Raw genomic sequence first — 16,669 nt, 5'->3', positions numbered from 1 at the left:
AACCTCCACTAACCACCTTATGATTGCGCGCACACACACACACACACACACACACACACACACATCCGCGAGCGCATGCATGCCCCCTGGTCGCATTAACACACTCACAGAGACACACACACACACAGCCGTCTGGACCACCAAACACACTGCCTTCTTCAACAAAACACCGGTGTGCTTTTGACCACATTTTTTTAACCCACCCAGGAGGAACACAAAAAAAAGAACTTCAAACCAGTGTGAAGTGAACTGGGCTGGGACCAGAGCCAGGAGGAGGAGGGTGGTGATGTATGGTGGGCCCAGTGGGACGGGGCCCTCGGCTCTGTATCCCGAGGGCACCCAAGTATGAAGGTGCCGAGGCAATGTCCTGGCCGACAGACACAGACACAGACACACACACACACACACACACACACCCGGTTCTTGCTGAAGTTCATGGTGGTCACGATCTGTCCTGCTGCAGCGTCAAACACTTCATCTGGAATGTTTTCTGATTGCCTCTCACTGGCACACACACACACACACACACACACACACACACACTGACGCACACAGTCAATACAACGATTGAGGAGGGTCGGAGTACTGCAGAACCGCGAATAAGAAGCTAAGGAGAGGAGTAAACGATGTCCACACACACAATGGTATTTACATGGATGAAGGAATGGCTATTGTAAGTATTGAGTGATTGACATTGACCTCCCCCCCAGCCTTCAGTGTACCGGACCATTGATGCCCCCAACAACCTCTAACCCCCCCCCCATTCCTCTCAAAGATTGATTTACGAATGTGTCCGTCCTGTGTGGTTTGTCCGTCCAGCTGTTTTAAAGAAGCCGTATGTCCATCCTATTGTTTACACGACACATCTGCCTCACAGCAGCCCGTCCTCGATGGTCTAGAGTTTAAGGGTTTTTCGGGGGTGTTCCTTTGGTTTTTAACCTGAGCTCTACGAAAGTAATTTATTTTTATTTATTTTATTTGTATTTTAATGCCTTTTTTGAAAGATGTATAATTGCTCCTCTCCATTTGTCACTTTCTAGTAAAAAGGTTTGTGTGGCTATACTTTTTTTTTCTTCAAAATGACACGTTTATACACATGTTGAGGTGTGGCCCTTTTAATGTACATGTGGGTATGTGTGAATGTTGCGGCCTGTACAGATGCACTGTTGTCAATCTACTTAACGCAAAAGGGATGAACTTTGTCATTTGTTTTGAATACGTTTCTGTGTTCAGTCACAGAAACACACACACACACACACACACACACACACACACACACACACACACACACACACACACACACACACACACACACACACACACACACACACAACTGAAAAAGAAAAACTAGTATTTGACTGTAGTTGTTCTTACATCTTCCCCTCACACACAGAATTCCTATCCCCCTCACCACCACACAAATATACATATATAAATATATATATATATCATGTACATTAAACCAATGTACAGACTGTGTAAAAAAGTAACTAGTAAATAGGCCTACAAACTATTGTGAAGCGTGAAACGCGTCGGTGGGACCACAGCTGCGGAGCCAATGAGTTTCCTATGTCTGAAGGTGAGTTTGCCGCCATTTTTATCCTTCATTCCGCCCTTTCAAAGTAAGAGCGTGAAGACCATGCAGGGCTCCTGCCAACCAGCTGCAAAGCTACCAGATGGTGTTTCTTTCTGTTTTGTCTCGTTTAACCCATACCTCTAAACCCCAGCCCCTCGGCTGTCATTTATACCGTAACAGGTCTGTGGGAAGGGGAGGAAGGTTTGAAGCTCTGCGCTGACACTTTTGTAACTAAACTTAAATGTGACGTTTATCACTTTACCCCTCCCCTCTCTAACCACCACTTTAATCGTTCACTACAATAGGCTCCGCCCCCTGTGTGTAAGGGTCTTTCTTTTTACATAGCTATGGTATACTGCCAATGGAAGGGGGGGGGGGGGGGACGACATTATGACTTGACAAGGGATGAACTGTTTATTTGTGCCCCTGTGACCACTCACTTCTCAAGTGAGGATCTGTAAAACAGAACACGTGTTGTGAAACATACATAATGATTGGAGTGTGACTTAAGTTGTGGGTTGGGGATGTGTGTGTGTGCATATGTGAGTGAGTGTCCATGCAAGAGAAGGTTTTAGATAGAATAGAACGTGTAGCAATGTTGTGTATTGAGCCGATCCAGCAAATGAACCAGTCAGCATGCAGAAAAAAAGTTCTGTTCATTCACGCATAAAAGGCATACCATTTTTTACACTCAAAATAGATTTAAAAAGACAGTATTGCTACATTAAGCTTTAAAGTAAATTCACTACGATTTTTGTTTGTTGGATGTCAATGGTTCCGAGTCTGTTATGACTTTTAAGAGGATTCATGTTCTAAAGACGATGTTGCAAGGGATGGGGATCTGAAGCTACCATGTTGCTCACTGCTGCTCTGCTTCGCGCCCATCTGCTCGCTCGCCTTTGTCAAAATGTTGGGTTTCTAATGTCCACCTTCATCATCCACATTCTTTTCAAGAGAGACGACTCTGGAAGTAAAAATGGATGTTTTAAATAAATGATTCAAATGTTCTTAACAAAATAAGTTTTGCTTCTTAATCTTTGTTGGAAATACAGCAGTTTGGGATAAATTGCAACCCCCACCCCCCCCCCCCCCCCCACCCCCAAAACATCCCACCATATTGACATGAGTCACAACCTAATAAGCCACACTGCTGAGCTTCTACAAAGACCTCATCTCCTGACTCATGATGAGTAGACTACACACTTCATGGTTGTGCTTCAATTAACCAATAGCATAATGAACTGCAGCACTTATGTAGTAGGCAGTGAAGACAAGACTACGGACCGTGAAATGGCATCTTCTTTATCATGCCTGCAATACACACACACCAAGCAATCATGATTGTGAAGCCACAATGTAAACGCTTTATTGAATGTATAAGTGCTTCTCATTGGATATAGTAAAGATGTGTTTAAAGAATTCATGGATTGTACGTTTATCATGACCAACAGCCCCATGCTTCTGTAGGGAATTTTACCTCGGGCCAATGGGCAGTGAGGTCGCTGCTAAGCAATGATCTTGTGGGTGGGGGCAGAGAGCAGGGTGTAGCCTGAAAGGAAAGCATTTATGTGGGGATGCGACTGCGGAGATACTCCATCACTGCATCCGTCCCCTTGGCAACGATGGCTGCCCTTGGTGTCCTGAAGGGGTTGCCGTCCAAACTGAGACACCTAGAGAGAGAGAGAGAGAGAGAGACTACCATGAGTGATCTACGTTTACATTTAATTTAAAAACACATTCAAATAGAAATGAGGACCAAAGTTAAATCGGGTTCAGAAGTTGCCTTGTTCAAACATAGATTTTCCTGAACTGAACTAGCAAATCGGGTTGCGTGTGTCACGTTTTATTTGACCAATCTGAGTGTGTGTGCACGTCGTGGCCTACCTGAGCGACGTGCAGAGCCCCAGTTCAGGTGCTACGTTGAGCAAGTCGTTGTTGGACAGGTCCAGAGTAGACAGAGCCACCAGCGCCTTTAGACGCTCTGCGTCCAGGCCACCCACTTGGTTGTTGCCTAGCAACACAGTCTCCAAGGAAACAATCTCGTAGAGGACATCAGGAAAGCGTTTGAACCTTTTACCGGAAAAGGAAGGGATGGCAGGAGAGAAATGTATTGTAACTCTCCGGGTGTTGCATGACCTGCCAACTGCGCTGGCTATCAGCCCAAGCCAGGACATCACTGTATATCCGGTACGCTCTGTCTTTCAAGAATCGTGTGAGGTTGGAATCAAACTGCACAATAAATGCTTTAGGGGAATATTCATTAAGTAATATAAAAAAAGGTAATAACTTGTAACTGCATTGTATAAACACTACGTTTTATAAACACTTGTACAACTGAATACATTCAAATGTATATTATATTATATAACTTAGTAACTCTTTACAGTCTAGCTCCTCACCTTTTCCCCTGCTTAAGACGATTATGCTAGCTTGAGGGCCTGTATGTGTTGGACTAGATGCCATGAAACGACACGGCAGGTCTGGAACTGCAGCATCAACCTTAACCTAAGTAGCAGTAGCTTTGCAGGGTGATGTGAGCGCGTCTGCCACTCACTTGTTATAATTCAGAATCACAGAGCGCAGCTTCTTCAAGGATCCAAGGTCAGAGGGCAGGTCGCTCAGCTGGTTGTTCCTGGCAAAATACAAATCAAACAGATACAATCTAAACCCTGGTAAGGCCGGAGCCATTGGGGATAAGTATGATGCCACCTGCAGACTTATTTGAAGTTTCAATATGGTTAAGAAGTGAAAAGTTACCATTATCAAACAGAAATCTTGTGTATTTAAAGCAAGCAAAGATCCGAATGCATGAGAACCATGGGACTCAATCAAAACACAATTTCACCACGACAAATGGGGGAGCCATACTTGATGATAGCAGCTTTAACTTTCAATCCTCAGCTCTTGGTGAAATGAAATTCAAGATATCGACAACCATGAACCATCTGTGTAATTGTAACATAAAATCCCTCATAGCGTGTGTGACCCCACCACTAAAACTGAGCAACAGGATGTTCCTAAGGAAATTGGTGAACGATTGGATATTTCCCAACATCCCATAAGGCCTGTCCCATACTTAATGGTGAGCGGTCACCAAAGGACTAAAGCCGCAAGCACTTTGTAGCAAGAGCCAAGAAGATCCTGTGACGAAAGACGACCTGACCACCTAAAGGTCTGCTGCGCTCAAGCTCACCCTCAAGGGAAGGAGCCTGCAACTCAACCGGCTGTCATTCTAACACTGCTTAGGATCTGGTGGTGGACGATGCTGGGGTTCGGACAGTAGAAGTCCCATGATGCATCATCTCTACCTGAGGTCCAGGTGTGTGAGCTGCACCAGGGTGGAGACTGCAGGAGAGAGGCAGGGCAGTTTGTTGAAGCCCAGGTTCAGCTCCGTCAATGACCCCTGGAACTCTGCTAGCCTGGGGGATGACGGGGATAGGAGTGGAATTAACATGAGCACCATGTCAGAACCTCTCCAGCCAGAGGGATGGTCATGGTGTTGTTTTATGCATGCATGCAGCACACTGAGTGTGTGTGTGTGTGTGTGTGTGTGTGTGTGTCTGTGTGTGTGTGTGTGTGTGTACCTAGGGGGCAGTGCGGTCAGCTGGTTCTTGCTGAAGTTCATGGTGGTCACGATCTGTCCTGCTGCAGCGTCAAACACTTCATCTGGAATGTTTTCTGATTGCTTTTCACTGGCACACACACACAGACAGACTTAACCTTAGGTTCCTGTTTTATTGAAATGATCATTACATTTCTCACCAAGAACGCAGCTTTCAAATTCATCGCACATACACAAATGAAACACAAATTAGAATATACGGACAACAATGTCCGCGGGTCTGATTCTCAGACAGGTGGGGTTCTGTGGCTCTTTGTACCTGTAGTCCAGGATCTTGAGTGTCTGGAGGTTGTGGATGTTTACCCTGGCCTGGCTGGGTAGAGTCATGGCAGTGGGAGTCTCATCGACTTTACCTGGCTCCTCTAAAAACGACAACAACCACAAACTCAAACACTCATACACCGAGTATGATATTAATCAATGTGTGTTGCCAGGGGGTTATTAAGGATGATTCATTAGTACAGTACTTGGCTGACTAGCATTTACTAGCTTGTGGGTAGCATTACAAATAATTAGAAGAGCAAGCAACAAGTAAGGTCTACTCATTCTTTTAAAACAAATATTTGCAATTCAATTGCCAGGTCTCCCCTATAAATCCGGATGTGCACCGTCCTAAAGCAGTCCCATAAACCACTGGCGTACTTCCAAAATGTGTTTGGACCCCTCATCAAGCAGCTAAAATATATGCTGTGTTCTTCTAAGTCATAGTAGTAATTCAAGTGGGCTGAATAGACAGAAGTAGATAATAAAAATGATTCAGTCACACCACGTTATATCACCTTTAATTCTCCCCCGTAAATATTTCAGCAGCTCAGTGGTTCCTTTCTGGCAGAAGGAAGCAGAATAAATATCATTATGGCGTTTTGACTGATCACTAATACAGACCTCCACAGCAGAAATAACTAAATTCTGACCATTGTTGTATCTACCATTTTTTAATCCCAATCATTAATATGTGTATTAATGATAATTACGGTATCAGCGTATTTAACCACCACTAAACTCTTTCACAATGACATGGGATTTAAAATGGGAATGGAGCCAACTGAGACAGTGGTTAATTAACTAGCAGTCGGTACAAATGCCACAAGCCCTTAAGACACAAGGGAGGGATCTGTTATGAAGATGATCAAAGTGGGCTTGATGGAGGATTTTCTGATTGCAAGAGATGTTTGATGTCTGTCTGTGTGCGTGCAGCTGTGTATGTAGCTGTGTGTGTGACCTACAGATAGCAGTTCTCTTCGGATTCCTCTCAGCGGGTTGCCTTCCAACATTAAGACCTTCAGATTGGGAAGCAGGCTGAGAGAGGCTGGAAGACTAATGGATGGACACACACACACACACACACACACACACACACACACACACACACACACACACACACACACACACACACACACACACACACACTACATTATACCTGCTACCATACTAGCCACACACATCTCTAGTTGCACTCACAGAGTTAGCGTAACCTTAGACAACGGGCCTGATAGATTATGAAACTGCGCACCACACATCACGGCCACAGGCTGATAACGACCCAGCGTTGCCCCCGAATCTCCCTGTGCACATACTTAGACCTACTGTCGCCGCTTGCCAGACTGTTCTTTCCATCTCACTTGAACGGTACTTTAAACGGTAAAACCAACTGAAGGCTCGTCCTTGAAGAGAACCCACAACAGTCCTTGTTTGTAATCCGGTCCGTGCACTAGGGGGCCTCTAGGAGCTGCCCATCAGGAGCCCTGTGCGGTAACAGCCTCAGACCGTCAAACCCCTATGAGGTGTGACAGCTCTCCCCGTAGGTCACCTCACTACTTCTATACACTAGGCGCCGTGCCGGGCGTCAGGCGGACGGGGACCTACGTGGCGACGTCGTTGTTGGTGAGGTCCAGGCGTGTGAGCGTGCCCAGCAGGGTGACCTCCTCAGGGACGCTCTGGATCTTGTTGTCCCGGAGCTCCAGGAGGGAGATGGCCGCCAGGCTCGCCAGCTGCTCCGCCTCCAGCCGCTCGATCTGGTTGTTGCCCAGGTACAGCTCCTACAGACAGACAGGCAGGCAGACAGACCTAAAAGTGATATGATTGCATTGACCGTGCTACGGCCTGAATTTCATGTTGGCGGCATAATGATATTGATCGGGAGAAAAAATGAAATAAAGTGCAATTCCATGCCCGTATCCAAATATCCACAAGAAAATACTAAATAAATGAAAAAGATGGACCACTATGATACCCAATAGGAATAACAATAATGTGAATGGGCCAGTTAGTCTAAGCCTTGGGATGTCTAAACACAAAAAAGGATTCCTTTTGAAGGCCAACGTCTACAGAGTCCACGACTAGATTTTATAACCACGGTTACCTTCAGATGGGTGGCAGGAAGTTGCGGCAGGAGGCGGAGCTTGTTGTGCCTGAGGTAAAGCTGCTCCAGACAGGTCATTTCCGATAGGCTGGCAGGAACGCAGGTCAACTGGTTATTGCTGCAGTCAAGCAGCTTCAGACCTGTAAACGCACAACAAGGTCTGAGTACGTTCCCTCTAGAGACAGAACGCGTCTCACATGAGGTTAGACACATAAAAGGGTTCTCACTTGCTAGTTTGGCCAGACTGTCAGGCAAGGAGGTGAGCAGGTTGTGGGACAGGTCTAGTTTCTGGAGACAGGCTAGATGCCCCAGACCGGAGGGGAGGGACTTTAAGCGGTTGCTGGAAAGGACCTAGAAACAAGCGAAAGCAACACCTAGTCAACCAGGTAAAGAAAAAAGTAGTGCTTCCAACCTGTGGTGTGGGTACCACTGGTGGTATGCGAGGGTACTGCAGGTGGTAAGGGAAATCATTTCTTCAAATAGACAAATTTTCAATGATAGAAAAAAGTATAGAGACTTTAAAATAAACAATAAAAAATTCAATATATCATCAATATAGTTCAGAAAATATATTATGGCTTGTTTTTATTTAAAGAATAGCTTTTTTTACATTTCACTGCAATGTTTTCCATTGTTATGTTATCGATTGATGTATTTATTTAGTTGCCAAGTAAACACAATGGGAGCATAAGCAGCGTTGCAGACTTATTCTTCTACTGTTTCCTACTGGCCATAGACTTGCAGTAATAGTTGTGTACAAATGGGGCACTTGCGCACTTTGCATAGCCACTATATCGATATTTATCTACTTATCCTGTTTGCTTATGAGGTGGTGCACGAAAGGTCTTGAAGGCAATTAAGTGTCTTCAAGTGCTTTAGTACATTAAGTAAAAGGTTGGGAATTAGTGTACTAGAGTGCAGTATCCAATATATAAAATAATAGTTTGATAAGACTGACAAGAGTGCCAAATCAGAATGAGTCAGACATCAGCATCTTTATTTAATTACAAAATAACTACACGTAGAGTGACCCAATTTCAGTCAATTCAGTGTAGGTGGGGTACTGTGTGATGAAGTATTGATGTTTATCAACTGTAAATAAACTAAACACCGCTTTGTGTAGTACTGTACTACGCAAAGCAGTGTGTAGTCCAAAACTCTTTAAGTTAGCATCGGTTATCTTACCAGCTCAGTTAGATTGTGTAGTTGTCCAAGCTCTTCGGGCAGCATTTCTAGAAGGTTCTTCTGGAGGGTCAAGCTGTGCAGGTTGTGCAATCTGCACATTTCCACGGGCAAGGTGCTCAGCTGGTTGTTACTGGTGGACACACGAAACACACACTTCATTTGGCTGTTGAATCATCTCTAGTGGTCAGAAAATGTGTGCGAGTGCGTGTGTGTATACCTGAGTCGGAGCTGCTGTAACTGTTCCAATTCTCCCAGAGCACCGGGTAAACTGGTCAGCTTGTTGTCATGGAGCTGACCATCAAAACAGTACGCAAAGCAGGAATAAATATAACTTTTTGTTATGCTTGATGCAATTAATTAGTTTATTATTATTTACACTGGCTTTATACAGTTACTAATTACTAACTCTATCCTCACTTACGTCCAGCGTGGTAAGCCCTGGGAGGAGTCTGATGTCATCTGAGAGTGTCGTGAGCTGATTGGACGAGAGCAGCAGTTTGATGAGGTCTGTCTGTTCCCACCAGCGGTCATCTGCCCCAAATGACAGATTCTTATTGGCTTCCTCTGGCGTGTCCACATTAAGGCGGTACACATTCTGGGGGACTGAAACAGACGTCACTGTGGTTAGTATTACTGGTAACTGTTAGTTTAGCGACCAGATGTGTGTATTGGCACTTTGACCGGTGTGTGATGATCACTACAATGGGGTATACACATATAATAAATACGCACACAACACAGCAGGATTCCATTTGTAAGGTCTTGGGTTGTGTGGCTTTTGAAAAAAATCTGCAAGGACACTGCAACAGTGTCCTTAATGCTGATTGCTCTTATGCCATGCAACTAAACTTAGCACAAAAAGTAAGGAAATTTGTGTTTGGTAGATTATTTCTCTGTGGTAACAATGCTTTTTGGCAATAAATCTTATACTGTTGGAAAGCCTGTTTAGTTCCCTTTCAAATGGTGCCCCATTTATAAGGAACATGCATTTGTGGGATGAGCAGCAGCGCTGAGTATGTGGGTTGCGCCCATGAAAAATTTGCCAAATCTTTTCTGCCATTGCCAAACAGGTTATTTTGCTATTGCTATTGACACTTGTTTTGAGCTTCTGGTACCCCCAGGTGCTGCCAATCAGGTGCCTGATTGGCACCTGATTGGCAGCACCAGTGAGCATGGGCCCTACTAGTGTAAGTATAGCCACAGTCAGTAAGTGTCTGCTCCAAGAATCTGCATGCCGCGTTTGACTGATCTGGATAGGGCCCTTGCGATAGGGCAACTTCAAGCTGGTGTTCCGCAAAACCAAGTTGCGGCATTATTTGGAGTGAGCCGAAGTAGCCTCTCTAAACTGAAGGCCAAGTTCCATATAACGGGGGATGTAAAAGACAGGCCGCGAAGTGGGCATCCAAGGAGACGACACCTCAAGAAGACCATTTCATCACCCTATCAGCACTTTGGTGCTGTAGGCTGTCTTCCACAGATTTGCAGTCAAGGTTTGCAGGACGATATGGTCGACGGCTCTCTGCCCAGACAATCTGTAACAGACTACATGCAGCCAATCTCCGGTCTCATAGGGCTGCCAGGAGTCCTGCCATGACTGCCCTTCACCGTCAGGCCCGTTTGCCCTGGTGTCGGCAACACGTACACTGTAACCTGAACATGTGGAGGAACGTTATGTTCAGTGATGAGTCCAGATTTTGCCTACGGCAGTTGGATCATAGGGTCAAAGTGTGGAGGAGACGCGGAGAACGCTAGGCTGATTGCTGCACCAATAGAATAACATCTTTTGGTGGAGGCAGTGTGATGCTGTGGGGCGGCATCTCCCTCACTGCAAAAACGAGGCTTGTCATCATTGGAGGCAATCTCAATGCAGAGAGATATAGAGATGAGATTCTGCAATCAGTGGCAATCCCATATCTTCACAGTCTGGAACCGAACTCTATCCTCCAAGATGACAACGCTCGCCCCAACAGGGCGGGGTTTATCAGAGACTACCTCCAGAATGTGGGAGTGTAGAGGATGGAGTGGCCTGCTAGCAGTCCTGACCTCAACCCCATTGAACGCTTGTCGGATCAGCTTGGGCGTGCTGTTCATGCCAGAGTGACCAGTTGGGCGTGCTGTTCATGCCGGAGTGACTTGCGACAAATGCTGGTTGAAGAATGGGATGCCATCCCACAGCAGTGTGTGACCAGGCTGGTGACCAGCATGAGGAGGAGTTGCCAGGCTGTTGTGGCTGTGTATGGTTCTTCCACACGCTACTGAGGCTCCTGTTTGTGAAATTAGTAAATTGTTAAATTGCCAATGTCTTGTTTCTTCAAACTTCAATCATCCAATCCACCAAACACCAAACGAGTCAATGGCAGAATAAGCTGTTTGGCATTGGCAGAGAAGATTTGGCAAATTTTTCATGGGCGCAACCCACATACACAGCTCTGCTGCTCATCCCACAAGGGCATGTTCCTTATAAATGGAAACCATTTAAAAGGAAACTATACAGGCTTTCCAACGGTATAAGATTTATTATTTACCACAGAGAAATAATCTACCAAACACAAATTTCCTTACTTGTTGTGCTAAGTTTAGTTACCTACGACTTTATAATAGAGTATCTCAATGATGTCCAACATTGCTGGTTGCTGGTCTTGGCTTTGTTTCACAACGTTTCTCAACTACACAAAATATTATATTATTCTATATAATATTGTGGAACAGATTTGATTTGGGCAAGACAGCTAAATCCTAACAACTCCTGCTATTCTGTAGTCTGATTATAAGCAGGCCTATGCTAAAGGAAGAACTATCGTCTACACCAGTAATGAAGGAGAACAACAATAAAATATCCTCTTAATTAGTTCAGACTTTGACCCTTCGCTGACCTGTCAGTAAGGAACCAAGTTCCGCAAAGACATGATGGTCTCCAACACGAGGTTTCAGGTCACGTCAAGAGACCAAAATAAAAGGTGATCAGCATTTCATAAACTACTGTCTCATACATGAAAAAATAATACTACCTGATTACATAATCCAAAATGTGAATATCAATAGACAACGACAATGACGACAACTTGACACACAATTGTATAAATATATAATAAGGTGAAACTAGTCTCCAACTTTGTACTTGCTTGCTTTAATCGATCCGATCTCAAGTCAGCATTGATTCAAAACAATATTCTATCCGCCCTCCTTGGTATACATATTAAAAACAAACAATCCTTTATAACTCAAACACTAGGTTGGGTTGTCTACAAGACGTGATGGTACCAGGTACCTGTTATTTACTATAACAGGTACCTATTACCGTTATAACTATAACAGGTAGGTACCCATTACTGTATGCTTGGGTACAGCGTTACCTTCAGTTAGCCCACGACCCGATAAGTTGAGCTGGCCGCTCTTTCTCGCAGCGTTCAGCAGTCCGTTGGGAACGGCTGGTTCTGCCTTGTCCGTCTGAAACCCGACCAGGGAGTCCACTCTACCTCCTCTTTTGAAACGAGACATTGTTTAGAATGTATTCAACTACATACATGCATACACACCTTTAACTTCTGTAATGGGCATAACGAGTGCGTGTTTATCTTTACTGCGCTGCCACGCCCTCATAACAGCTTCCGGGTTACATAGCGCTTTCAAATTAAGGCCACGCTCAGCGTTTTCGGGAGCAAAATACTCTTCAAAGGGCATTCCGCAAAGGAATTGTTTCACGGTTTGAATTTGACTTCAGGATACATTCCCATACCCACGTTTTGGATACAGATAGCAAAGTCTGCATTAGATCTGTACTACTGTGCCCTCACTCGCCTGGTGAGTACTTTTATTTGGTAGCGAGTACTGTCACATATCCGGAAGTAGTTCAGCAGAGCTTGGCCCATGCGACAGTGTACCGCTTGCGTAAAAGCAATAGAGCAGGCTAGCAACTAACCCAAACAGCTGACTTTGGAAGTCTTATTAAGTGAGTATATTATAGTATGGATTTCTATTTGCCTGTCATTTGACGGTCCACTATGAGGACTGTATCAAATGTAACCAATCCAAAATGTGGCCAAGCTGATACTTACCACCACGTCTACTTGCTTTCATAAGCACAGCGTCATAGACATGCTTGCTTGAATGGTTCCATAATAACTATAGTATTACTGTTGTCAGTTTAAGGATGTGTTCTGTTGGATGGGTATTAGGGCTAACTATTAAAGTTTTGCAAAGTTATTCAGAAAAATATTTAATATTTACCCCCAACCCCCTGAAACACATATTATATATTTTCTATCTTGAGACTATATTTGTCATACAAACGTTCTACATTGGTCAAGATAAGTCAGCAATATAATTACTATCTTTGATGACCCTGCTTCAATGACCAACTATCTTGTCTTGACTACACGTATTTGCTTGTTCCCCACCTCACCAGTATGGCCAGTCCCGATCAGATCAGGGCCATTGGCAGCGTCCTGGTGGATCCCAGTAAGGACCTGTCCCAGCGCTTCAGGGCGCTGTTCACGCTAAGGAACCTGGGAGGTAATGCACCTACTGGACCCTTGAGTCTCTTGGCCACTCGTGTATCATGGTCAATAATGTATAGTTGCAATGATGTAGCATATACAGCAATACTGCCAATAATGTCCACCTCCAATGTTGATAATGTTCCTATTTATTTTTGCATTTTCATTTCTACTACTGTCATTGTGTTTATACATTTCAGTTATATGTTTTTTTTTACTACTCCTCAGATAAATAAAGTATTCTCATATCATCTTCAAAATGTAATGAATAATAGTGGTAGTTTAAAACTAAGCTTTTGTTTCATCTATACCTTGTCCTCTATACATCTAACGTACATGTATTGTAACTGCATGTCGATACTCTCCAAACATTTAGGTTCAGAAGCCATAGAGTGGATTAGCAAGACGTTTGTTGATGAGTCTGCCTTGCTGAAGCACGAGCTTGCCTATTGCCTGGGACAGATGCAGGACAGACAAGCTATACCCACACTAACAGCTGTCCTGAAAGACACCAAGCAAGACCCCATGGTCCGTCACGAAGCAGGTAGAGGAAGGAGAGATGTTAAGAGACATAAACTTGTTTAACGCTTTCAACCTCCATACATAATCCCATTTGTATATGTTGTCATTCTTGTTGCTGCATGGTCGAATACTGATGTATTGTTCTGAAAAAGTCCTGCGACGTCTGTCCGTATTTTGCATCTCTAGGTGAGGCTTTAGGTGCGATTGGTGACCCAGAAGTTCTACCAATACTTGAAGAGTATTCAAAGGACCCTGTCATTGAGGTTATTATTAATTTTTTAATCTATTATACATCAGTATTTTTCAATCGGCAAGTACAATCTGCAACGATAACAATACCAATATAATTTGTTGGATAGTTATGGACATTTATGTTATCAATGTCGTTTTTCCTTACTTTAAACAATGTTACTGAATATTTCTTTAAAAAATATTTAGTAATATGAATTTGAATTACGATGCAAAATAAATATATTAGAAGAATTTACCTTTATCAATATTTTAACTTGTTAACTCATTGCTTTTGTCAAGCAAGTCTTTATTAGCAGTCCTCTCAGTACTTATCGCAATTTTCCACTGTCTTCACATTCAGTAGATCAGACTCCACCACTGAAACATTTCACGTTAATAAAACAAAAAGTATTACTGAAATAGTCCATGTTCCACTTGTTCTTGGGTTAACCCTTCATGGGCCCAAGCTAGTGTCAGCACTCTGCTTTGAAACACAACACATGGGTCAGAGGGTTACTGTGTGTGCTGTAGCACACTGCGGCGGGGGAAACGCCAATCCATGGAGCCCCAAGAGGTGGCATAAAGCGCTGTTTCCCTGTCTCTCCTGTAGGTGGCAGAGACGTGCCAGCTGGCGCTGCACCGGCTGGAGTGGCTGCAGAGCGGGGGAAACGCTGAGGACGGCGCGGCGGACAAAAACCCCTACTCCTCCGTGGACCCCGCCCCACCCGCGGCCAAGAAAAGCATCCCGGAGCTGCGCACCAGCCTACTGGACGAGGCCCTGCCGCTGTTCGAGCGCTACAGGGCCATGTTTGCCCTCCGCAACAACGGCAGCGAAGAGGCTGTGCTGGCACTAGGAGATGGTGTGTTTGTGTGTGTGTGTGTATGTGTGTGGGTCCTGTCAAGCCATTTGCCATGGCAATCCAAATTTTTTATTAGGCATGGCAACTTTATTCATATATATCTCTTCATACACGAGGCAGACTCAAAGCGCATATAGCTTTTTGCTTTCTGTCAGTGTTGATACCTTTCTTTGTGCTGAGGTTCTACTACAATGTAATGAAGCTATTGGTAGATTAATAAAATAAGGCGTTACTCGTTGATTTTTATTGATTTCATTACTTTTATTTGACCACATAAAGAGCAGACAGCTCAATCAAGAATGACAATGTAAAGACATTGACGACGACGAACCCGCCTCCATTGACCCCCTCTCTGTCCCCCCTCCCTCCACCAGGCCTGCAGTGCTCCAGCGCCCTGTTCCGCCACGAGATCGGCTACGTCCTGGGACAGATGCAGCACCCGGCCTCCGTGCCGGCCCTGCGCGCCGCCCTGGAGCGCAGCGGCGAGAGCCCCATGGTGCGGCACGAGGCGGCCGAGGCCCTGGGCTCCATCGGCCAGGAGGAGTGCCTGGAGGTGCTGCAGCGTCACCGCAGCGACGGCGAGCGCGTGGTGAAGGAGAGCTGCGAGGTGGCGCTGGACATGCTGGAGTACGAGAGCAGCGGGCAGTTCCAGTACGCAGACGGCCTGGTCCGGCTGCAGTGTTGACGCAGGAAGGACGGACGGACGGACGGACGGACAGACGTGGGGTTGGGTCACTACACTCCCCGAATTTTGGCGGGGAATTTTTCACGGATGTTTAGTTGCTGATGGGGGAGGCGGAAAGTACTTCATCGCCGAGGAAAGATATCCTAAGGACAGAATCTGAGCTTAACTGTCAACGTAAAGGTCAACAGAGTTGTACGTCATAAACGATGGCACTGGACTGGTGGAGTTGGTTGTTCGATGAAGCACAGCCAAGAGTCCGGCTGCCCATGGTTCTGCAGATGGGGCTTACAAGGGGTGTGTACTGTGTCCAACAGAGCCACGAGTAGCATATGTGTGACCAGGATGGGGAATGAGAGGTTTATGTGTTGTGCCTTGAAGGGTTTATTATAAAACTTAATTTATACAACTAATGAGCTTCAATGACCGCTTTAAATTGTGTTGTACTGATTGTGTTTTTTTTTTTCCCCTTATTATATTATTTGTTAAACTGGTTTCATCACTGAGATGATGTCTTTAGTTATTGCTATGGTTTGTTTGACATTATGGATCGTAGCCTTGGCTTGTATTTAAATCAATCTATCAACACAACTATCTGTCATCTAACAAAAACACAATAAACGTTCTTCCAAGCCCCAATATCTTCATATCATAACTACATGCAAGCGAGACCATTTTTTAAATCTTATCAAAAAAAAGTGATCTTTATTATACATGTTTATTTATAATGTAATTTTTATCAGCCAATTGTTGAGTGTCCGTGATCTGTGACACTTAAACTAATAGATTATGCATACTTTAAGTTTGTTATCAAGGTACTGCTTTTAAATAGTTTATTTTCTAATCTGTAAACCTCTGGTCAAGATTGAGTATTCATGTAACATATCAGACTGCATTCCAAAAATATGTTAATACCATCTATTAGAATAATCTGGCTTAATGATAATGATGGCTAAATGAAAAGTACCCCACTATATTTCCTCAATATATTCTATTCCATATTTTAAATACTGTGACAGTTCCTGCAGTCTGGTTTGAAAAAGGGGGGATGTTTGCAATAATGTGTTCATTATATATCAGTACTAAACATGAGCATCGTTCGTTATTGGGGAACTAGTCAGCCTTCATGAGTA

General features: G+C 44.4%; 2 protein-coding genes across 2 annotated transcripts; one reads left to right on the top strand and one right to left on the bottom strand.

Annotated features, from left to right (window-relative positions):
• Window positions 1-2,862: 2,862 nt before the first annotated feature.
• Window positions 2,863-12,326, bottom strand: lrrc40 (leucine rich repeat containing 40). The gene is made up of 15 exons (XM_079740618.1): window positions 12,099-12,326; window positions 9,167-9,348; window positions 8,963-9,036; window positions 8,746-8,875; window positions 7,788-7,911; window positions 7,561-7,700; window positions 7,065-7,237; window positions 6,425-6,515; window positions 5,978-6,023; window positions 5,458-5,560; window positions 5,161-5,268; window positions 4,885-4,995; window positions 4,131-4,208; window positions 3,461-3,646; window positions 2,863-3,246 (listed from the first exon to the last, which is right to left on the bottom strand). Exons 1-15 carry the CDS (start codon window positions 12,241-12,243, stop codon window positions 3,141-3,143), a joined length of 1,797 nt encoding a protein of 598 aa, XP_079596744.1. The 5' UTR covers window positions 12,244-12,326; the 3' UTR covers window positions 2,863-3,140.
• A 259-nt stretch (window positions 12,327-12,585) lies between these two features.
• On the top strand, window positions 12,586-16,163 carry dohh (deoxyhypusine hydroxylase/monooxygenase). Its single transcript, XM_079739114.1, has 6 exons — window positions 12,586-12,694; window positions 13,151-13,257; window positions 13,618-13,785; window positions 13,950-14,026; window positions 14,605-14,854; window positions 15,229-16,163. The coding sequence occupies exons 2-6, from the start codon at window positions 13,152-13,154 to the stop codon at window positions 15,537-15,539; spliced, it is 912 nt and encodes a 303-aa protein (XP_079595240.1). The 5' UTR covers window positions 12,586-12,694; window position 13,151; the 3' UTR covers window positions 15,540-16,163.
• The last annotated feature ends 506 nt before the right edge of the window (window positions 16,164-16,669 follow it).

Source organism: Pollachius pollachius, assembly GCF_949987615.1.
Source record: "Pollachius pollachius genome assembly, chromosome: 7".
In the NCBI taxonomy this organism is placed as follows: domain Eukaryota; kingdom Metazoa; phylum Chordata; class Actinopteri; order Gadiformes; family Gadidae; genus Pollachius; species Pollachius pollachius.
The sequence above is the reverse complement of the archived record's forward strand: the minus strand, read 5'-3'. Positions and strand labels throughout refer to the sequence as shown.